Source organism: Phragmites australis, chromosome 22, assembly GCF_958298935.1.
Source record: "Phragmites australis chromosome 22, lpPhrAust1.1, whole genome shotgun sequence".
In the NCBI taxonomy this organism is placed as follows: domain Eukaryota; kingdom Viridiplantae; phylum Streptophyta; class Magnoliopsida; order Poales; family Poaceae; genus Phragmites; species Phragmites australis.
In genome coordinates this window covers 23704945-23726688 of record NC_084942.1, presented here as the reverse complement: position 1 = coordinate 23726688, position 21744 = coordinate 23704945, and the positions used below count along the sequence as shown (strand labels likewise).

At 43.7% G+C, this 21744-nt stretch overlaps 2 protein-coding genes and 1 non-coding gene across 6 annotated transcripts; 2 read left to right on the top strand and 1 right to left on the bottom strand.

Moving 5' to 3' along the window:
• Window positions 1-6625: 6625 nt before the first annotated feature.
• Window positions 6626-6699, bottom strand: TRNAE-UUC (transfer RNA glutamic acid (anticodon UUC)). The gene has a single exon. It is a non-coding gene; the product is annotated as a tRNA-Glu (tRNA).
• Window positions 6700-11511: 4812 nt separating this feature from the next.
• On the top strand, window positions 11512-13632 carry LOC133904938 (putative NAC domain-containing protein 94). The gene is made up of 3 exons (XM_062346590.1): window positions 11512-11871; window positions 12583-12872; window positions 12971-13632. Exons 1-3 carry the CDS (start codon window positions 11649-11651, stop codon window positions 13406-13408), a joined length of 951 nt encoding a protein of 316 aa, XP_062202574.1. The 5' UTR covers window positions 11512-11648; the 3' UTR covers window positions 13409-13632.
• Window positions 13633-16356: 2724 nt separating this feature from the next.
• On the top strand, window positions 16357-21474 carry LOC133904756 (CBBY-like protein). Of its 4 annotated transcripts, XM_062346283.1 has the most exons (12): window positions 16612-16742; window positions 16940-17008; window positions 18491-18536; window positions 18661-18724; window positions 18996-19044; window positions 19214-19282; window positions 19745-19806; window positions 20258-20338; window positions 20533-20687; window positions 20769-20847; window positions 20934-21077; window positions 21153-21474. In XM_062346283.1, exons 2-12 carry the CDS (start codon window positions 17006-17008, stop codon window positions 21253-21255), a joined length of 855 nt encoding a protein of 284 aa, XP_062202267.1. In that variant the 5' UTR covers window positions 16612-16742; window positions 16940-17005; the 3' UTR covers window positions 21256-21474. The 4 variants fall into 4 exon arrangements, with proteins under 4 accessions (XP_062202265.1, XP_062202266.1, XP_062202267.1 ...); XM_062346284.1 differs by lacking the exon at window positions 16940-17008 and having other exon boundaries at window positions 16670-16742; XM_062346281.1 differs by lacking the exons at window positions 16940-17008; window positions 21153-21474 and having other exon boundaries at window positions 16357-16742; window positions 18491-18540; window positions 20934-21081.
• The last annotated feature ends 270 nt before the right edge of the window (window positions 21475-21744 follow it).

Here is a 21744-nt window from a genome sequence, read left to right as displayed (position 1 = left end):
GATCCTATCGCCTCCCATCCCAAAACCAACAATTTCAGTCAGTTTGAATAGGAGATCATGTGTCTAACAAGACTGAGAAAAATCCCTCCCCTTCACTGGTCATTGAGTTCCCCGTTTCCACTTCTCTCCGCAGTGAAGAAACCCTTGATGAAAGTTCTGGCGGTGAAGACATGGCGAACTTCACCATCAACCCCTTGAGGTTCATCCCCCAAGACCTAGGGGTTGTAGATGGTGGGGAGGGACGTCTCGTGCATGCGCGTGTGTCCCTAGCAGGTCCCCTGGTGAAAGTCCACGAAGGGTTCACCATTGCGGAAGATGAAGACGAGGTTCTCAATCCTGGGTAGTTCAATGGCTTCAACCACCAGGTGAGGCAATATCTTCAAGAGAATTTTCATCTCCAAGTTTAGTACAATTGCCCCCATCCCTTCGGTATTGGGTTTTTTCAGTTAAGAGATGCTTTTCAAAAAGAACGCTTGCTTGGTGTTAACCTACATAAAATAGATGGGATTCTGGTGCACTTTGTTGAGCATGTGTGAGATCATATGCTGAAAAATTAGCAAATGCTTAATTGGTGTACTTGTGAAATTGGCAAAAGATTCAAAGTGATTTATTGTTTTATGCTATTGATATTGTGCATGTGTTTATAGGTATATGATGATGATACTCATGGTAGCATGATTATATTTGTAGTTTTGATATGTGCAACATATTCGTGTGAGTGATGTTATGCAGATTGACGTGAGTCAAGTTTGTAAAACTTGTGCTTGGAGTTCGTTGTTGGTTTTGTTCATATGCTGATGTCATCCCAAGGGCAGATATAGTCGTTGACATGATCGGGACTAGGTTCAGGGAGAAACTAAGGTTAAGACGGTCAGGAGGTCACGAGACATTTGGACTGGAGAACGATGCACATGAAGATGATCACAGTATGAGATATATGAACTATGATATGGTGAAGATGAATTGTGTCATGAGATATGGTCTATGGTGAGAAGCTTCATGTGATGACAAGAAGGATTTTATTCTAAACATGTATGCTTGCGCGTGTGTTAGAATAAAGAAAAAGGAAATTGTCTTGCATGGCGCTGGACATGGCACTGTGGTGCATGGTTCGACCATCAACTATAGTTGGCACTTTGCAGGTGCTGTAGTATGGCTGGTTGCATGGTGCATCAATGAGGCATGCATGGCTGTTGGGTGATGCTTTCGGTCTGGCCTGGAGCTGCAATCGGTTGGTGCTGCGATGGCAAGCGCTGGCGGGCCATGGTCCAGGAGGAGACGCACAGGGAGTCCGAGTGGGCCAGTGCGGGTATGCAGGCCCAGGCGGCTGAGACTAAAGTCTTGTTGTCGTGCGGCCGATAGGGGAACTCGATGAGTTATACTGTAGCGCCGGAACAGATAGAATAGAGATATTAGAGAGAGTTTAATTTAGGGTTTCGTGGAGAAACTTTTGGAGATATTTTTTTGTAACGTCCATTCAGTAAAGTATAAATTTAAATTTTAAATTTAGCTTCCGTAATCATTCAACATCTCTGATGGAGTCTTTTGCGTGTATTCAATCCTAGAGCATGACAAGTCAAGAAACCTAAGGAACTCGCCGTTCAATAGGATTAGATGGTTTATGCTACTCGAGTACCCCTTAGACTGCATGTATCTCTCGTACCTTTTTTAAAAAAGGGTCTTTTTGACCTAATCTTCTTTGGAGGCTTTTGCAGGAGCGGAGGTTCAAGCCCTAGCAAGCCGGCTCCTCCCTGGAGCCTTAGCCAACTGCACTACGTGCAGTTCCTGAATCTCTCGTACCTTGATCACACTCCAGTGCTAAAAGCAAAGTCTATGTTCTTGTCAGATGTCTTTTCAACTTGCCTTACTCAGTGCCTAGAAGTCTAATCATAAGACAGGCTGTGAGATGGGGGGAGGGGTGTCTCTCATTGACCACTCTAGTCTACATTGTCAGTAATGACCCAGTTGGGTTGAGCCGTTTGTCTTTGAGAATTTTTTTATTTTTTTAATATTTATAAAAATACATGATCATTTTAAAATATTACATATCTAGATTATCATCGCTCGTTGGAAGGATGAAAGCAAGATATCGCCCATCCAATGGGTGACACCTTATAGGACACACGGCACAACGGTCAGAAATTAAATATTCTGACCGACATGGCATTCACGTCAACATGTCATCCAACCAATATACGGCACCTCTGTTGGGCCCACAAGAAAAGATGTCGCCGGTTGTTTTCACCCATTTTCCCCTTATGCATGCAAAAGTCCAAAAGCATGCTCATGCATGCTAGCTTTTAAGTGCATGCAAAAAGGTGTCGCTCAGCACCTTTTTTTTTTTAGTAGGCTCAGCAGAAATGTCGCCCGTCCAACAAGCGGTAACAAAGGTATCGTCTGTTGGTTGGATGACACGTTGACGTGAACACCACGTCGACTAGCGTATTTAATTTCTGATCGGTTGTGTTGTGGGTCCCACAAAGTGTCGTCCGTTGGATAAGCGACACCTTAGTGTCACACTTCGAACGGGCGACGGTAGCCTATATATGCAATATTTTGAAATGATCATGTATTTTTTAAATATTAAAAAAATAAATAAAAAATAAATAAAAAACTCTATCTTTGAGGCCTTGAAAGACACCCTAAATGTGGCCTTCCCAAGGCCTATTCCTCGGTTTGGTGGAATCAAATCCCAGCTCAAGTTCTCTCTCCAGTATGCCCTTGGCTAGTAGCCTAGCCCTCCAAGGCTCAGACGGACAGCTTCTATGCAACTGGAAAGCAAGCAACACCTTGATGCTGAGGGGAAGAGCAATGCTCAGCTTTTTGAGATCGAGGAATCAAGCTCTGCTAGGGGGCCTTGATGGATGATAGTCGGGACAAGCTTGCTGGTCTTAGAGCCAAACTGACTTTCAAAAACACCTATATGAGGAGGAGAAAGACTATTTATGACTATAAAACTAAGCAGAAGATCACTAAGACCTTTTTTAGAAAAAAGAATGAAGTCCCAAGATCGGAGATGGCTGACCTACAAGAGGGCAACTGAGGATTGGTTCTTGTGCCCCCACCAGTTGAGGACAGTTCCGTGTGCCACAGTAAACATCTGGAGTTGAAGCACAAGGGATGCAAGCCACATGTTCTGCTGCCACCAAGCTCCAAGAAGAAAGGGAAGGCTAGCTCCCCCAAGCCCCTTCACACTTTGCCTGACTCAACTGATGGTAATCTCTCCCCTTCAAATGACTTCCCTGGCCTGGTTGATTTTCCCTCTTTGGCTGATTTGGATAACTGCATGGACACCTTCACAAAAAAAATTCGCTATCGAGGCAATCCAAAAGGCGGCAGTGAAAGGTGCAGTGTCCCTCCTGAGGAGATGACGAAGGAGCAGCTACTGAGGCCTAAGTCAGCATAAGGACAAGGGAGAGGGGCCTCAAGTGACAATGAGGCCTGACTGACCCTTTCTCTGTGGAAGAGATAGATGACATTGTGAGATCCTTACCTTCTGACAAAGTCCCTGGTCCAGATGGTTTCAATGGATTATTCATTAAGAGATGCTGGCATATCATCAAAGGGGACTTCTATGCTCTCTTCAAGGACTTCTTCAAAGGAAATCTTGACCTCCAACCGATCAATCACTCGCTGATAACCCTTTTTCCAAAGACAAATAACCTTGTTAGGCTCAATGACTACAGACCTATCTCCCTTCTCAACTCAATGCTGAAGATGCTCACCAAGCTCCTAGCCAACCAGTTGCAGTCGGTTATCACTAGCCTCATTCACACAAATCAGTATGGTTTCATCAAGGGTAGAACGATCCAGGATTGTCTTGGTTGTGCATTCGAGTACCTGCATCAATCAAAAAAAGAGTTGATCATCCTCAAAGTGGACTTTGAGAAGGCTTTTGACACTATTGAGCATAAGACCATTCTTCAAATGCTCCAACACCTAGGTTTCGAGGATAAGTGGATTGGTTGGATGGAATCTCTCCTATCTTTTGGGTCCTCTGCGGTTTTGCTCAATGCAGTCCCTGGAAGGCCTTTCGCTATAAAAGAGAGGTTAGACAAGGAGATCATCTCTCCCCTTGCTCTTTGTCATTGCCGTTGACTTGCTCCAACACATAGTAAATTAAGCTAGAAGAAGTGGCCTTCTGAGCTACCCCCTTCTCCTTCCTCATGCCCCTGATCTCCCAATCATGCAGTATGCAGATGACATCATCCTCATTCCGAAGGCCTCCCAAAGAGAGTTTTTCTATCTCAAAGGCCTCCTCCAAACTTTCTCCATGTCCATGGGTTTAAAGGTCAATGTTCACAAATCTTGCATGATTTCAATCAATGTCTCAGCGGATAGAGTGGAGCTTCTAACCGGGGGTTTTCGCTGCAAGCTTGGTTCCTTCCCTTTCACATATTTGGGGCTCCCCTGGGTATTCACAAACCTAGAGTTCATGATCACTTGCCTCTTATGAATAAGTTTGAGAGAAGGCTCTCAGATAATTCCTCCCTATTAGGAATGTCTAGTAGGCTTACCTTGGTTAACTCGGTGCTCTCCTCTCTTCCCACCTACACCATGTGTTCACTGAAGCTTCCCAAAAAGGTTGTTGACAACATAGATAGATCAAGAAGACACTATCTTTGGAGAGGGCTAATGTTAATGCCAAAGGAAACACCCTAGTGGTCTGGGACAAATTTTGCACCCCAAAGAACAAAAGGGGCTTAGGTGTGATTAATCTTCAAATTGAAAATGAGGCCCTCCTTCTGAAACACTTGTTTAAATTCTACAGCAAGTAGGACATCCCTTGGGTCAATCTCATTTGGAATACTCATTACAATGGTGGGCAAATCCCTCAAACCTCGCGTGCTAAGGGATCCTTTTGGTGGAAAGACATTATGAAATTTGGTGATCATTTCAGAGGCATTGCCTCTACCTCTCCAGGGGATGGCTCCACTATTCTTCTCTGGCACCCTGTGTGGAACGGGCGGTACCTTAAAAATTAGCTGCATAGGCTTTACTCCTTTGCGAAAGACAAAGGCATCTCCTTGGTAGTTTTCTTACAACATGTCTCTACTCAAAGTCTTTTCCACACCCCTTTGAATCAACATGCATTTGAAGAGCTTCAGGAACTGCAGGAGCTACTCTCAAGCTCACATTTCGGAGAATTAGAAGGACTTCTGGTTTTGCAGTTGGGGGTCCACCTTTTCTTCACGAAAGTTCTATGAGCCCACCTTTAAAGCAATTTATCAATTGGCTCCCTTTCCCTAGATTTGGAAATCCATATGTGTCATGAAGATTAAGGTCTTCAGCTAGCTTCTTTTCAGAGACATGCTCAATTTCAGAAATCTGTTGAGAAGAAAAACTAGTGCTCAGCAAGGGCAGGTCGCTCCACAAGATGAGTAGCAAGCATTGGTGCGCTGTGCGCGTGTTCGACAAGGCCGCCACGGCCACTGTCGATGGCTTACGGCACGCCGTGCCGTTCCTGTCACGAACTGTCCAAGATCGCCACATCCCCCCCCCCCTCGCTTGGTATTCCCTTCGCTTGGTGCCTCCTACCACATCGGATGACCAAGTGGCCATCCCGATCAGGGGATGGCCAAGTGCAGAACAATGATCCTGTTTTATGAACAATGACCAAGTGCAAAATAATGATCCTGTTTTAGGAACAATGACCAAGTGCAGAACATTGGTTTATTCATCCACATCGGATGATCAAGTGCAGAACAATGATCCTGTTTTAGGAAGCTAAAGGTTTAAATAAATCAAAGCAAAGTTTAAGGGGTCCAGTGCACTACGAGTATACTTCGGAGAGTAAAATAAACTTCTCTCTTTTAAAAATCATTACATGACCGTACCTGCCAAATAATCGAAAGCTGATACACTGACTACATATTCATATAGTAGCTCTGCAAACGAGCAACAAATCTGCATAATCAGGGATTGGGACCGCAACGGAAAAAATTCCTAAATCTGGGAACTGAAACCCACAGAAATTATCTAGAAAGGATTTTTTTAGAGAAAAGGGTTATTGTTGAAAGGAACATTGATGCGAATCAATGAATTATTTTCTTTGGTTCTTAACAATGATAATAGCAATAATTTCGGAAGGAGGATAAGACGAGCTAGAAATCTGAAACTAATAATCTCTACAAGACCCTAAGATTAGTTATCTGTATGTATAATGCGCATACCTTGACCTTGTGAACGGTTTGATGGAGTGAGCTTGAGCTTGGCGTCGATACAGGAAAGAAGCTGCCGCAGCCGCACATGGTGGAGTGAGCTCAGCGGCGGCGAACGGCGCTCGCCGCCGCCGCCGCCGGCGAGCATCACGAATCTGTCAGGTTGAGCTTGATCGATCATCTGGGCCTGGGCCATGCAGTCGCCAGGATCCACTTGTCGTTGTGGTCTGTATCCTTTTTAGTGTATGTTGTCGGCTGTATCTGAGCCGGCCCGAACCTCCAAGACTGCGTATTAATTTGGTTTTTAGAGGCTATTTGAGAACCTGAGGAAGCACATGACATCGAGCAACGAAAGGGAACAAATAAATCTGAATCGGTAATACAATCTCAGTAAATGAGAAGTCTCTATAAAAAAAAGATTATGTGCCAAGTTGGTTGTAAAAAAATAAATGAGAAAAAAAATGTTCCATTGCCGGGATTTGAACCCGGGTCGCCTGGGTGAAAGCCAGGTATCCTAACCGGGCTGGACGACAATGGATCTTATATTTCTATACAAATTATACATGATCGTGTTCTTCTGTTTCTTGCTGACCATTCTCTTTGCACTTGGAGATCAGGAGAAAATGTAAATATTCTACGGGTGATCCGGTTCGATGGAGGCAAAGAAAAGGCATAATCATAGCTTGAATCTTTGCTTGCAATTATATTACCTTGATGTAACGATGAGAGTTAATAAAAACTTCTATTATCGAAAAAAGCTCTGTCGCTGACGGTCAACTATCTCATTAGTCACAAAGGAAAAAGAACACCTGGTAGCTAGTACTGTTGTGTGCTAGTCACAAAGCTGATTAACATGTCTCATTAGTCGTAAGCTGTTTTTCCTTTTGTGCGATTTTTGGAGCTAAACGTTCAATAGGTTTGTGTTGTCATGGACGCTACTGTCAACAATGGCAAGGAAATTGATGGACTAATTCTACATAGTGATGAGAATTCTGGATTCAGCAATCATTTTTAAATTTCAGTGGATTCGTTTATCACTTATCTGGTATGAACAGCTAGATTCCTTACTCCATGATTGGACAAAGCTACCCATAAGAGGAAGATCGTTTCAGCAGTCCACAGGTTTAGTCAATTCTTGGGAAGATTTCACAGGAATTTTCAATCCAGTGAGATCCATGACGGCTGACGCCATCAGAACTTTCAAATAAGAGTTGTACTGTTCTTGGACAGGAACGTAATCTAATATAAGAGACAGAGGCACATAACAGCTGCAACAAGCAACGTTTGTGTTACCGAAGCATCAGACACTTTCAAACCGAGTGGTTCACTGGTCTGCACTCTTCAAGCAAGCTGACGCCGATGTTTCCGACAAAATTAGCTTCACTTGTCAGATGAAGAGTTCAGGACGTACTTGATGTTTTTTACACTTGCAAGAACTTATTGTGGCTATGTTTCTGAACTGCCGAGCATACATCCTGGTCACTGGTGCTCTGTTTGCTTGCATATCTCAGTTTCTGCACAGTCTGAATTCCTCCATCGTCATCTTCAGATATTCAGATAGGCTTCTGAAACTTGATCAGACTTAGCAGTAAGACTTGGTCACCTCCCAGGACTTGGCCACAACTCCAGAAATTTCAGTTTCCTCCATTTTCCTATGTACAGAGCATATTAGACTCCAAAGTTCTGTGGGATGATGCGTTCCTGTAACATACATCTCCACGAATTTTCCTGGGATTTTAGCGAGCCTGAATCCCCGGCAGTGTATGGAGCTCCCATGGTCGGTATTTGAAATATGCGCATAATTCTGACTTGCCACCCCCGGCGAAAATTTCTCTTTTTGATTTGTTCCTCCACAAATTATTTCGGACTCTAAGACTTTGTAGAATTATGCGGTGATGTATCTCCCCTCTGGATGATTTTTCCTGTAATTTATCGACTCTTATATCACCAGTAAACGGGGGATTAGGGTCTGCCCCTGGTATTGACTTCTCTTTTTGGCACAACATAATTCTGTTCCCCACCTCCAAGATTTTTATGGGAATTTCTTCACAACTGTTTCACCGGAAAATGACGATCTCTGATTCTCTGCTGTACTCGCATTCTTCTGGTCTCTACACAGTCGACGTGGCATCAGATAAGCTTCTGAAAACCAATGTGTTGCTTGTGCCTAAATGCTCGATAGATCCTGGAAGGTTGAGACATGGAACTCAGTCTGCTCTGCTTTGAATCCGTTCTGCTCGAGCATGCAGCAGAATATGTTGACTGTGGAGGTAGACCAGAGGAAGAAGATGAGGGAGACCACTTTGGTCAGCATGCATGAGTTATCAGGTTTCAGGAGACTTTTTTTTTTCCTAGCAGTTAAATAGTGAATTATCAAGCCGAATCTACCGCACATATGCAGTGACATCAACGCTTTTAACAGCGTGAGAACGTGATTGTATTGCTCTGATAATCTTGCTTTTGTCGCTACCAACAGCTCCATGTGATGCATCAGAGCTTCAGAATGCAGGGTTTTTTTTTTTTTTTTTGAGGACTTGAATGTAGGAGTTATCTCATTTCAGAATCTTGCTTCGGAAGAAGGAATGCTGTGCTGCAGGAATTTCTTGGTCTTCTGTTAGATCAGTATATATGGCGACATTTGAATTATTTGGTCTCAAAAGATGTCAAAATTTATACGCATTTTGGTGGTTGAGCACTTTTTCTGCCTAAAGAAGGAGAGAGGGAGAAGAACCTTTACTATCTAACAAAAATGAAGAAGGGTTTGTACTTTTATGTTTACCCATTATACTGAACTTGTTTTTTCTCGACCAACCTAGAAAAAATTAGATGGTATTATAAATAAGAAAAAATAGATACTTAAATTCGCGTCGAAGAAAACTCGAGTCTAGTTGTCTAGACGTACATCCACACTATTATCTAACTGAGTTAGGCTCAATTCCTTTCATTGTACTGAACTTGTGGTACTTCGAAAAGAAAGAAGGCACTAAACTTGTTTAACTCATCCCACTTCGCTATAACAATGGACCCCAGTGGTAATGTCTGTGGTGATAACAATCTTTGCATTCAACTGGAGAAAATAAAAATAACTAAGATTCTCTATTAGTTGCCATCAATTGACAATTCAGCTACAAGATATATTCTCGCAACGTGAGGTATAATTGAGACAATGGTTACAGGAAAGAAACAAAACAATTAAACAAGGGAAACCCAAGAAAATCAAGTAAATGGAACATACATACCAAGTGACAAGATGATCACAATAGTCTGAGATTATTTTTGTTTGGATGAAGACGAAAGCTTGCTAAAATAATTCTATAGAAGCTAAGAAGAAATAGCATGGTTGTATGATTGCACTATGGCCGTTAGTCTATCTCCAGTAAATACTCTAAAATTCATCTCTTATAACACTATTACAGCATCATCTTGCACTATTATATTACTCTTTATTTTTTTTATCTCTAACAGCTACCCTATTTCCTATCTTCTATTACTCTTCTCCTCCCTCCGAACCCACAGTCAACCTTTATAAATAGTATTGTGGTTGCTACAGGATACTGTACGAGTGATACAGTGTTTTGCGGGTACTGTACCACTTGGAGATGGCCTTAGCTAGCTTAGACCAATTCAAATAATCTAAATAATCGTTTCTGAATGTGACATGGTTGATTACTTGGTATAGGCCATCCACAATATCAAAATATTACAGCGTACTTTAAAGTAAATCATGCGAGGTGTGAGCCTTATATTCGAAAACACAAAGAAAAACTCCAAGTCCTCGCGTTAAGAAGGATAAAAATTCTACAGTACAGAACCAAAACAGAAAAAAAAAAGAGAAGAAAAGCTTATTGTCGGACGAAACCGACAATAGAGGTGCAAGACTTGTAGGAACACATGAGAGTTTCATAAGAATTTTTTTCCAAGAAATTTCGTAAGTATTTTTTTTTTACCAAAAGCAGAGCAGATCTTTTTAACAAAAAAATATCTTAAGTGGAACAAATTGATCAGGAGAGTGCAACGCCGTAAAGCAGATGACATACCCATTGTACATTTGGAAGTAAGTCAGACAGTGTCATATATACAATCAACAATTTAGTCTGTAAAGGTTAATTTGTGGGTCCTACATGTGGTTTTAACCATAGATTCTTCTGTATGCTGACCTTTTCTTAGAGGACTTATGTGCACCAAGCGCCAACTTTAAAAATTGTTTCTTCCTCCCCTTACAATTCTACGTCTGTTGATTGAATTTTCATCCAGGGAGTTCAACTTGCCTTTGTTCAGGCTGAAAATGTGTCACACTTTTCCAAAGTTGGAAATCTTCAGCAATTTCTTTCCTTCTTCTCTGGCATGGTCCCATGCATCTCTTTCCTTGGATATGAAGTTCTTTGGAACCGAGATATGTAGGTATCACTTTCTTCACAGTGACTAATTCTTGTGGCTACAGTTTGCTATGTATGAATGGTATGAGATTCTTCAGCTTTAACCATACAACTAGTAAAGGAGGACTCATTTTCTAACCTAATCCGAAGCTTCTCCAAGTTTTGTAATTCCAAGTAACCCTTCCACTCCTTTTTGGGGTCAAATCCTTGCATAATTTTGTATAATCACCTCTACAAATTAAGGGGGAAGTTAAATGCTAATTTATATGCCTCAATGACCCTAGTGATCAGGAGCGCCAGGTTAATTTGGGCGCTTATGAATGGGCAATTTTTGAGACAAAAATACTTTTGATCACTAGGAAAGGTTATTCATGGATGGTTTAGAATTATCCCACATTTTGTTTTAAAGTCATTTTTCTTAATTGTTTGGAGCTACAACTAGGATATAGTGTCTAGTAATAAGAGTTACCGCAACACTCCCTTTCCTCAGCCACTAAGTCAATTCAATCAACATATAATTCAATATACATTCTAAGTCAAGCATTGAGCTCTTAAAAGTTTGTGCAGATTAATTAAATAATTTTCCAATCCTCTAATTCAAGCAAACAAAACAAAATGTCATTGACTTGACTTGGGCCCAAATTTCCAACATACAATTCAACACGTGTGACCATGACACCATGTATATTATTCCCTCTATTAAAAAAAAACATGACATTTTGATTTTTCACAGTCTTTGATGTGCAATTTTGATCACTGTTTTTTTATTAAAATATAGTTATAATATCTAATAAAAATATAATATTATGAAAGTATTTTTCAAGGCAAATTTATACGTACGACTTTTATGTTTTCAAACTAAATATTTTGGAAGCTATTGACAGTCAAAATTTTAAAAATTGACGGTATCTTGATCAAAGCGTCGAGTATTTATAACTGGAGGGAGTACTCATTTACAATAAGAACCAATTAAACAGAGGCCATCCAAACTTATTAATACAGCAACCACAGCCGGCCGTACACAGCCAGAAATCCATCACCATGTCAGAAGCTATCTGGACCTAGAAACCTCACACACTTAGCTATCAAGGAACAAGACTATCCTACAGCCATGGAGGAGAAGATGAAGCTGTCGGAAAGGATCAAGGAGAGCAGCGACGGAGCAGAAGATGGAAACGAAGAGGATGATTTGGTGTTCCCGGGATTCCGGTTCCATCCGACGGACCAGGAGCTTGTCGGATTCTATCTGAAGAGGAAGGTGGAGAAGAAGGGTTTCAGTATTGAGATCATCAAGGATATCGATATTTACAAGCATGATCCCTGGGATATTCCAAGTAAGTTTCGATGATTCGCGTCGTGCGCATGATGCTGTGCTTGCATGGTTCATTGCGTTCTTCTTTGATTGCTCGATCGAAGCAAGCCTCGAACGAAATGAAGAGACTAGTTGCTATAAGATAATTTATGACACAAAGCTGCAATATATAGCTATGTGCCTATGTTGTGTTGAGAGTTAAGATGATTTTCTTCCTTCTGTTTCTAGCGATCCTGTTCAGCAGATCATGTGTGTGTGTAAGCCATATATGTTATCTAGCTACCTTCACTGTACCCTTGCTCGTCATATTTCTTCCCTGAATTTCCTTTTTCTCTTTTCCAAAGATACAAAGATTATTATATATGCAGCAGTTCAAGCAAGCTGGGGATCTGTCACACTCACACATGATATATAGGACGTACATCCTGAGATTCCTGGCGGCTAATTAGGCCACTCAAATTAGCTTGCATAATATCATGGGTATTTATGCTATCTATCTTGTTTTAATACCTGCAAAAAATATCTTGTTTTAATAGCTGCTACTTTAGTCCGTTGTATTCTGATATAGAACTGGACATCAAAACCAATTATAGGAGTCACTGGATTAATACCATTATTCTCAAAATGAATTCAGATGAGCAAGATAGACACAAAATTACACATGAACATGACTTACATGCATGGACATCATATGTTAAAAAGGAATAATATTAAACCGTGTGCATGCATGCAGATGAAGCTCGGCATGTGGTGCAGGGAGCAGGAGAAACAGACTGGTACTTCTTCTGCCTGCGGGGCCGGAAGTACAAGAACAGCATCCGGCCCAACCGCGTCACCGGCTCCGGCTTCTGGAAGGCCACCGGCATCGACAAGCCCATACACGACGGCGCTGGCGGCGAGTGTGTTGGGCTCAAGAAGTCCCTCGTCTACTACCGCGGCAGCGCCGGCAGGGGCACCAAGACCGACTGGATGATGCAGGAATTCCGCCTTCCCTCGACGTCGTCGGCCGACTTCCGAGATGCAGTAAGTGCAATAAGTTTAGATCGACCCTTATCACTGCTAATAATCTAGAACAGATTAAGTAAATTTGTGTGTCTATTTTACAATCGATGAATCCACAGGAAGTATGGACGATCTGCCGGATCTTCAAGAGGAACATGTCCTACAACCGGAGCTGCCAGAAGCAGCAGAAGCATAAGCAAGAGCACGGCAACAAACGAAGCCATCAGCAGTTGGAGTTCTACTACGACCAGCACCACCACTACACTTGCGGCGCTTCCATGACGAGCAGGTTCGAGTCGTCAGAGGCGAGCGACCCCGACAAGACCCATGCCAGGCACCACCACCAGCCGTTCCTGCTGCACGGTTTCCATGGCGCGTCGTCGGCCGCCGTGACGACGATGACGTCGGGAATAATGGGAGCTCCGCCGCTGCCGTCGTCTGCGTCGGTGTGGAGCGAGCTGATGAGCCTCCCGGATAGCGGCAGCAGCTGGGATGAGCTCGGGAGAGTCCTGGGAGATCTCGACGGATGCGATCTACATGTAAATACAGATTACTAGTGTGATTATTATCAATATCTGACTTGTTTGTAGAGTATCTGCATGTATGCATGCATGCTTGTAGAGTACCACGAGCACCTAGCTAGTATATATTACTGTTTGCATGCATGCTTGTATGCGTCCTAGGAGAACAGGAGCACTACACAGGAACTCTAATTATGTACATGCTATGCCATTTTCTGGCCTCATTTTGTGGTCTCAATGCTTACCAACTATTTGCAGTACTTGCGTAGTGGGCTGCAGATCGAGCAGCTAGCTCTCCCTGAATTTCTTGTTCTCTTGGTTTAAGATGTGTGTGCAGTTTTCTTTGGGTCACTAATGAATCACCGGAGGTACAATACTGAGATGATCATGCATGTATCAGTTGGGATGGAAAAGAGCGCAGGTCAGTTAATTCGATCCATATTTTTAAGTAATGTGGAAATGTTGGTAGACGAAGTTGTCAGATAATCTGTGTATGCGTTAACTACTGCTACTTGATGTAATGATCTTATTTTCCTCCAGAAAAAAAAAAAGCACATTTCCTTAAAATCTAGGAAGTCTTCGGTCGACGGGTTCTAAACTCACCGGTGAGGTTCAGGAGCGGGAAATTATGGTCGGTGTTTAGGAGGTCTCCTTCGATGCCGGGCTTAGAAGAGCTCATGGGAGGAAGGCAGGTCCCATGGAATAGGTGGAGTGGTGAGGAATGATAATTTTAATCAACAGTTGCTCATGAATGTGTTTAATTGAACCATGCATATACAATGCAAAGAATGACAATTTTAATCTAGACTCCTCTGGCGAGATCCAAAAAGTTCTCATCTTCGAGTGCTTCCTGAACAGAAAACGTAGCGGGAAGTGGCCCTCACGTCGCTCTCGTTAGGCGACTCGGGGGCGAAACAAACCTCTTGTTGCCCTCCGCTCAGCCAAAAGGCTTAGCGTGGTTGCCGCTGCCACAAGCGACACCGTTGCGGCATTCCTTGCTCTCCTCTCCCTTTCTTCCACCCCCCACTGCTCTTCCTTGTTTCCGTGTGGCGGCGCTGGGCGACCTGTTCCCCTCAACTCAACATCGTTCTTGTTGTTGGGCGCCTAACCCTGCATCTCCTCTAGCCAGATCAGCATATCTCCTTCAGGCTTCGGGTGCCGGTGCGTGAATCTTCTCGCCGCCGGCCAGATCTGCTCACCGCTTTCTAGGCCCTGTGTGTTGGCGCGCCACCAGGCTTCCCGCGCACTTCCAGGCTCACATGCCGTGTATCAGGTCGGTCGTTGGGCCTGATCTGACGTGCGAGCACGCATGGTTAGGTGCCTCCAGACCCCCTGCTCTTCTCTCGGGCTTATGCATGGTCGCATGTGGTCGGCTGCCTTTGGGATCCCTCTTCAGAGCTCACGCGTGGGCGTGCATGGTCAACCCTCATTGGTTCCTTCGTGACAGCCAGTTCGACATGTTCCGCAGGTGGCGGCATGCTGCTTGTGCTGATTGTTGCTGCTGCTTGAGGCGATGCAGGCATGAGGTGTGGCAGCTGTCACAGGTAGAGCCGCTCGGATTCGCCGCACCCCTCATCGGATCTGCTGCTTGTTGGCGCCTGATCCGGGTGTCGGGCATCCTTGTGGCGCTGTGCAGTGGCCTGGGGGCCTCCTTGACGCCATGGTGTGGCAACGGTGACACGGTGGCACGTTGGAGTTGTGGTGGTGCCCTCCGTTCGTGATGGCCAGGACATTGCTGTTGTTTGTGGTGTTGTGTTGTGCACCCTGTTTTGCAGGTAGTGGGTTTGCCGGCTGCTCCTCTCCAGCGCCCCATGGAATTACGACCGCTGGTCATCCCCTTCTTGCAATGGCTGCCTCTGGGCCTCCCACCGCTACTTGTGCTCCTCCTTTTGCTGGATCTGTCTCTTTTCCCCTAGATCCGACCCACTCTGACCCGCGGGGAGCTCGACGACATGGTGTTGACTCAAGGACGTCCCCTTGCAAGTGGGGATGTTGGCCTCTTTCTCAATGGTTGGGTGGGGGGCTTCAAGCGAAAGCCCTACTCGGTTTTTTGTTGATGCCGGTGATGGTGATGCCTTTGGGCGCCACCCCCCCTTCCTAGAGGCGTTGTCGAGAACCCCTTTGCCCTCCCACACTCACACTCGTGGATTTGGACCATTCAGGTGAAAACCCAGCTCTGGGCATCTGGATCGGTGATGGCGATGTCCTTGGACGTCGTGCCCTCCCTGGAGGCTTCCCTTTGGAGGTCCTTTCCTTAGTTTGGAGCGACATTTGGTTTTGGTGCGGATCTGGTCACTCTCAGTGGCGGACTTCTACAGCTTTGGAGTCTTGTTTCTTTGATGAGTTGTTGCCTCAAATTGTGATGCTCTCTACCTCTCTCGGCACTCGGCTGATGCGTGTTGGGTTAGTTGTGCAGTGATAAAGTTGGAGCGGCTGCATCACTAGTTCGACGAAGCTCAGTAATAATGACATGGTGCACGGTGCTCCCCACGCGGTACCAGTGGCGAGCATTGGGACGTGGGTGTGGCGAGTTTGAGATAGTTGTGGTATTTTACCGTAGAAAATCAGAGCTACTCTTGCTTGGTAACGATAACCTACGGCGGATCCAATCAGTTGTGTCGTCCTGTCGTTTTGAGGGTTTTATCGATTTTTTCTGTAATTAATCGATCAGTTGTTTGATTTTTAAATTCGATTTTTCTCATAAAATAGATTAATTCTCTTCTTCAAATATAATATAGACAACGCTCGTGCTGTCTTTTTCGAAAGAAAAAGAAAATGTTCTCATCCTGAATATTTCCTTGTGCCGGCAAAGTTGATTTTGAACTTCTCCTGCGAGATGAATTATAAACAAAGTTATTGCATACACAGACCTCTGAACACAACACTATCTTTTTGAATGGATAAATGCTAATTTTCTAGCTAAGCAGCAAGAGTGATCAGTGAGACAGTGACTGCACGTCTCAGAATGAAAATGAAGCGGTGCAGTGTACAGCCACGGCACGAGGAGATTAGTTTTGGTTAGTGTGGCCTCCCTCGGCTCCACACATCCAGCGGTGGACCGACCAATAATCTCCCGGATTCTCCCCGTGCGCCGGATAGCCCCCCTCCCCGCCTCCGCCGCTATGGCCGCCGCCGCTCGCTGCCTCCCGCTGGGGGCGTCCCCGCTGGGGCCGGCTTCACCGGACATCGCCAAGGTCCCCGCTTCCATCCCCTCCTCCTCCTACGCCGCCGCCGCCGTCTGTCCTCCTCTCCGCGCCGCCGTCGCACCGAGTTCCGGCCGAAGGCTCCAGTCGCCGCCGCTCCGGTGCTCTTCATCCTTGTCAGAAACTCCCGCCGCACCGGAGCTCGCCGTGCTTCTGGAGGTGGAAGGGTGAGCGCCTTAAAATTCCCGTCTTTTTATGCTTGCTTCGCGGATTCCTTATGTCCAACCTGTTACCACCAAAAAATAGTGCCTTTTTCTGATTCTACAGCGTATTAGTTGCTTGAGCTAGTGCTAGTTCTGATAATCATGTTGCCAGTGGGATCAGAAATCATGGATTGCAACTTACAACAGTTGTGCAAATGTAGAAAGCGGTTGGAACCAGTTGACGTAACGTCCTCTCATTCTAACAAGATGATTTGTGGAGACAAGTAATGGTAATAACGGATTATTTTGTTTATGGATTCTCTCGGGGGATTGTTTATGTCTTTTAAATGCATCTGATTTAGTCTTGAACTAATACTAATTTTGGTGAGGCTACTGGTAGGATAGGATTATTCTCTCCTATATGCTTCCATCTTATCTCTATAATTGCTTGAGACACGATCCACCATGTAATTTATATAAACAAGCCATGAGGCTCAAAACAATACATCCACAATTATCGTAGTATAGTCATAATTTATATAAACAATTATGGTATCAGGCCGGCACAAGCCGCCACCTTCATAGCTTCCGCCGCCCTTAGGGCCCTTGCCACGCTTGTTCTTCCCCTTCTTTCCAGGACCGTTGCCTCCAGAAGACGAGGATGGCAGGGGCGGCTGGCTCTGACCAGAGCTGCAAGATGCCTGTTGACCAAGGTGATAGTTCACGAAGAGTGCAGTAACCGAGGCGATACAAGACTCATTCCCATGTGCATCTCCTGCAGAAGCAGATGGAGGGCTTGTTGGTGAGCGCAGGCAGCTATGGTGACATTGAGATGTGCGTGGCCGCCGTGGGTTGATACTACACATAGTGTCGATTACGAGCGCGTGATCATTAAGGGGTAGCCGATGTCGCGGAGAGAGTTGGCAAGGGTTTTGATCTTTTGGCAGTAGTCTTTGAGACAGACATGGAGCCCTGGATCAAGGAGTGGAACTCGCTATTGAAGTAGATGGCGTGAGTTCCTTGTTGTCACGGAACAAGGGTCCCACGTGCATCCACAGGATGTAGGCAGACTGATTCAACTCCAAGACGACTGTGAGAAGGTCGGTGGTGATGGAGCTGTACAACCATGTCTTCACAGTTTAGCCGTCCTGCACCCACTTTGCGTCGTTCGCCATGGGGGTTGGCGCTCGTGACATGGGTAAGGAGATTGAACTTGCCGCAAAGCATGAGGAAGAAGGTACTCCACATTGTGTAGTTCAAATCCTGTAGGTTGAATATGAGGGGAAGGGGAACGGAGGCGGTATGCGCTGAGCTCAGCGCAGAAGGGGTGATGCTGTTGGAGAGGGTGCCGAGGGTGCTGTTGGTGAGCTCGGGGGTGGAACCCATGGTGCCTAATGTGGTCGGCAGCGGAAGAGTAGGTCGGATCGGTATCTAAACTGATACCGTGAATCAAAGAAAAAGAGAGATGAGTTGGGGCAAGCACCACACAGCAGAAACTCCTAGGCGTGCACAAATATATGCTGCGGCAATGTGCCGAGCAGCCTTGTACAGGAAGGCAACCAACGTGAATTGGTTTGGAATTACAACAACCAGATTTGATGCAATCCGATAAATAAAGAAATCAAGATTATCTATAAAAGACTTTCTATGCAAATGAGATTTTGTCGCTAATACTGTGCAGTGATAGCTTTTCATGTTCTTTTTTTGGTTAATTGCTTATTTTTGGAGATCACAGTTCTGATTGAAAACTACCTGTTTACCTCTTCCTCCAGAGTTATTGCAGATGTGTACCGCTTCGGCAATCGTCAAGCTTTCAATGTAGGTGCGAAAATTATAAATATACAATCTATGCTTAACGTCCTTATCAAGTTCTAGCTGTGCAAGTATGCTTAACTCTTATCTGTCTTGATTTTTAATACGGCTTAACATCTTACTTCATCAGCATTTCAAAGTCTCGGGCTAGATTGTGCAAATTGGACAGAGCCAATATATGCTGATTTAGTGAGGTGCGTGTTGAATTCTTTAGCCTCATCAAACTTGAGCATCACTATTCCCCAAAAAAACTTGAGCATCACATGTCCTGTCTTCAACTGGATTGGATTAACTATTGACATAACTGATTTGAACATTTTCCCTTGATGTTATTTTCCCTTTTGTATGGCCTTTAATAATTTCCTTTTTACTTCCTGATGAACAACATAGTTTGTACTGAACTGGATAGGGGGTTTCTTTTTCTCATTATGTTGATTATTTTCCTAATCGTGCATATTTTTCTAGGAAATCTCGTGGTGATGAGGAAAGGATGCTGGTATTATTCTTTGACAGGGTATGATTCGTTTCTTTCCCCATTGCCCTCTCTGGTCAATTTTAAAGTTTTATTTGCTTCTCCCATGCAACAAACTGCTTATTGTATAACATAGCTTTGAGCTGACTAATTGCATTTACTGGTGGATTGAATTGTCGAAATTTAATTCCTTTCTCCTGACTTGACACAGATTGGCTGGCCTACATCTTTGCCTACTAGTGAGAAAGGATCATTTATAAAAAGTGTTCTTCGTGAAAAGGTAATTATATACTTCATCAAGCATTACTTGACTACTTTATGATATTAGGCACTTAACAAGTTAGCTAGAGCTGTCAACTGACTGGTACTGTTTTTTAATCATTTTCATCATGCCCATACTATCTTGATTCAACCTAAATTTTCCAGATGCAGTTCACTTTGTTTCATATTTATGTTAATTGTATTCATTCAAGGTTATCATTCTCATTGGTGTCGTGATTCCCGTATATTTCTGTAAAGAAAGGCCAACAAAATAGTGGCTGTTATCCAGTTCACTAGTCTTTCTGCTTGCTTTTGTCCGTTACTACTCATTTATGATTTACATTTGATTTCAATTAACTTGGCTAATTAAGAGCTTGATTCTATAATCAAGATTAAAATGGACCAGGGGTTTCATCTCTTCCACACCATGTCAGTATAAATTCATTTATATTGACTCCTTTGTGCATTATTCTTCCCGTAGTTGAAAGCTTTGGAAGAGTTCTCAGCTTCTGATAGCTTACCGCTGCGGCCTGGAGTTGAAAAGTAAGCCTACAGTTTCCTGTTTACCTCTAATTGTTACAATTCTCTCTAGATAGAACGTTCTAGGAGAATTTGAGCTATTGTTTATAGAGTGATTTCAGGGTCACTGGAAATTACTCATAAGATGCAGTCTCCATAGCGAGTAGTATGCAAGGTTGTTCTTGTTCCCCTACAGTGCTACTTAAGGAATTTGCAAGAATTCTGCAAGAAAGGGCCGAAGTCTCAACATCTTAAATCAAAAGCTTCTGCATGTTGTGATACCCATGTGGCATGCTTTAATTCCATGAGTACATTATCATTTATATGTAGATTCTTTTTTGTCCTTATTTTGATCTTATTTATTCATCTGTGCAGTTATTGTCTCTTTTCTGTACTCTGTGCTTGCAATATCAATAACTCTATCATGGACTTTAAGCTGCCTTATGTCTGATATTGCATGTGAAACCATTCAAAGGTTCATTGATGATGCAATTAGTGAGGGTGTCCCTGTGTCCATATTGGCAACATATGGGAGGAATGGAGAAAAGGTTTCAAGGTGCGGTTTATATTTCGTTAAATTTTTTGTCATGTCAACTCTTGTAGTTTGTCTCCAACTAAACTTTCACTTTGGGATATGATGCATGACAACGTTGTTCTGTCAAGACTCAAGATAGCATGCCACTGTAGTTTCTTAACGATTCATGGTATCAACGTACTTTATGTGCTCTTTTCTTTTCCCTTTGACTGCAGATTTATAATTGACAAGTTAGGCCCTGAGAGAACATCAAAAATTAAGATTGTTGGAAAAGAAGAGGTCCAAGTAAGCTTATATGGGCAGCTTGTTCTTGGCAAAGGAGTCGCATCTAGTTTGGATGAGCAACTTGTCAGGGAAGCCCAAAAGGCTGGTGAGTATTACTGCCTCGTTCATGTTTTTGTTTTAGTTCCAGTATCATTTGAAGTTAATTCCGAATGCTTTGTTGCAACAGCTTCCGCAGAGAAGCAGAGGATAGCAGAAGAGGTTGCATCCATCCTAAAACTTAGCGTTGACATCAAAGCATCTGAAAGGTTATTTGCTAACTCTGATTGTGCACAATTTTCGTCTTCAATGGGAGAATGCTTTCTGAATCTCACTGGCCAATCACCATTCTCAGCTCCGAGAAGGTAATAACAACACTGAGAGCCGGATCTGAATACGTTGGACGTGACGTGCAAAACTGCATTCTTGTTGCTGGTAGCCAATCCGGCGTCCTTGCAGCTGAGCGCATTGGCATGCCATGCGTGGTTGTTCGAAGCAGGTAAAACAGACTTCGTCTGCCATGTGCCTTGCTGATTCCAGTGCTTGTTGTCTTACTTCAATTGGTGCCTCCCAGCTTTACTGCCAGAGCGGAATTTCCCTCTGCGAAAGCTGTCACGGATGGATTTGGCGGCACAGACTTAACCATATCAAAACTACTGAGCAAGAAGTGGGCTTAATAACGTATCAACTATAAGAGTAGGGATTGGATTGGGGACTGTTATGAATTTGTAATCTGTCGACTGAGCGCTGACCAAAATGAGGTTTTATGTAAACATGAGCATGTTGGAGAAAGAACCATGAGAAACAAAAACATCTTTGGGCTGTTTTTTTTCTTTTCCTTCATAATTGAGCCATCACTAGAATAAGGCAATTCAAATGTTCAGTACATTGTCAGATCTGCTTCATGTTCTTTGCCATCTACTTTCCATTAATATTTCGTTTCTGAGGAATGCCAGTATTTCTGATTGAGTCCCCTGTCATCTACTCTACCTTATCACCAGATAAGTGATATGTTGCCACTTATGGCATCTGATTTGGGATTTGCCGATAGAAAAATGCTCGAGTAGAGATTTGCCACTGAAATATGCGCATGTCAGCCGCGTTTGCTACTTCTTTGTCGGTCCTGGCCTCCTGGCTGCTTGTTCGCCGGCTGAGCGTTGGGACCT

What these genes read in the sequence shown, in the direction of transcription:
- LOC133904938 (XM_062346590.1), top strand. Translation starts at nt 11,649, where the DNA reads ATGGAGGAGAAGATGAAGCTGTCGGAAAGGATCAAGGAGAGCAGCGAC. An exon ending in TGATCCCTGGGATATTCCAA is followed by an intron (nt 11,872 to 12,582) that starts GTAAGTTTCGAT and finishes GCATGCATGCAG; the next exon opens with ATGAAGCTCGGCATGTGGTG. An exon ending in CGGCCGACTTCCGAGATGCA is followed by an intron (nt 12,873 to 12,970) that starts GTAAGTGCAATA and finishes ATGAATCCACAG; the next exon opens with GAAGTATGGACGATCTGCCG.
- LOC133904756 (XM_062346281.1), top strand. Translation starts at nt 16,495, where the DNA reads ATGGCCGCCGCCGCTCGCTGCCTCCCGCTGGGGGCGTCCCCGCTGGGG. An exon ending in AATGGAGAAAAGGTTTCAAG is followed by an intron (nt 20,339 to 20,532) that starts GTGCGGTTTATA and finishes CTTTGACTGCAG; the next exon opens with ATTTATAATTGACAAGTTAG. An exon ending in CAGGGAAGCCCAAAAGGCTG is followed by an intron (nt 20,688 to 20,768) that starts GTGAGTATTACT and finishes TTGTTGCAACAG; the next exon opens with CTTCCGCAGAGAAGCAGAGG.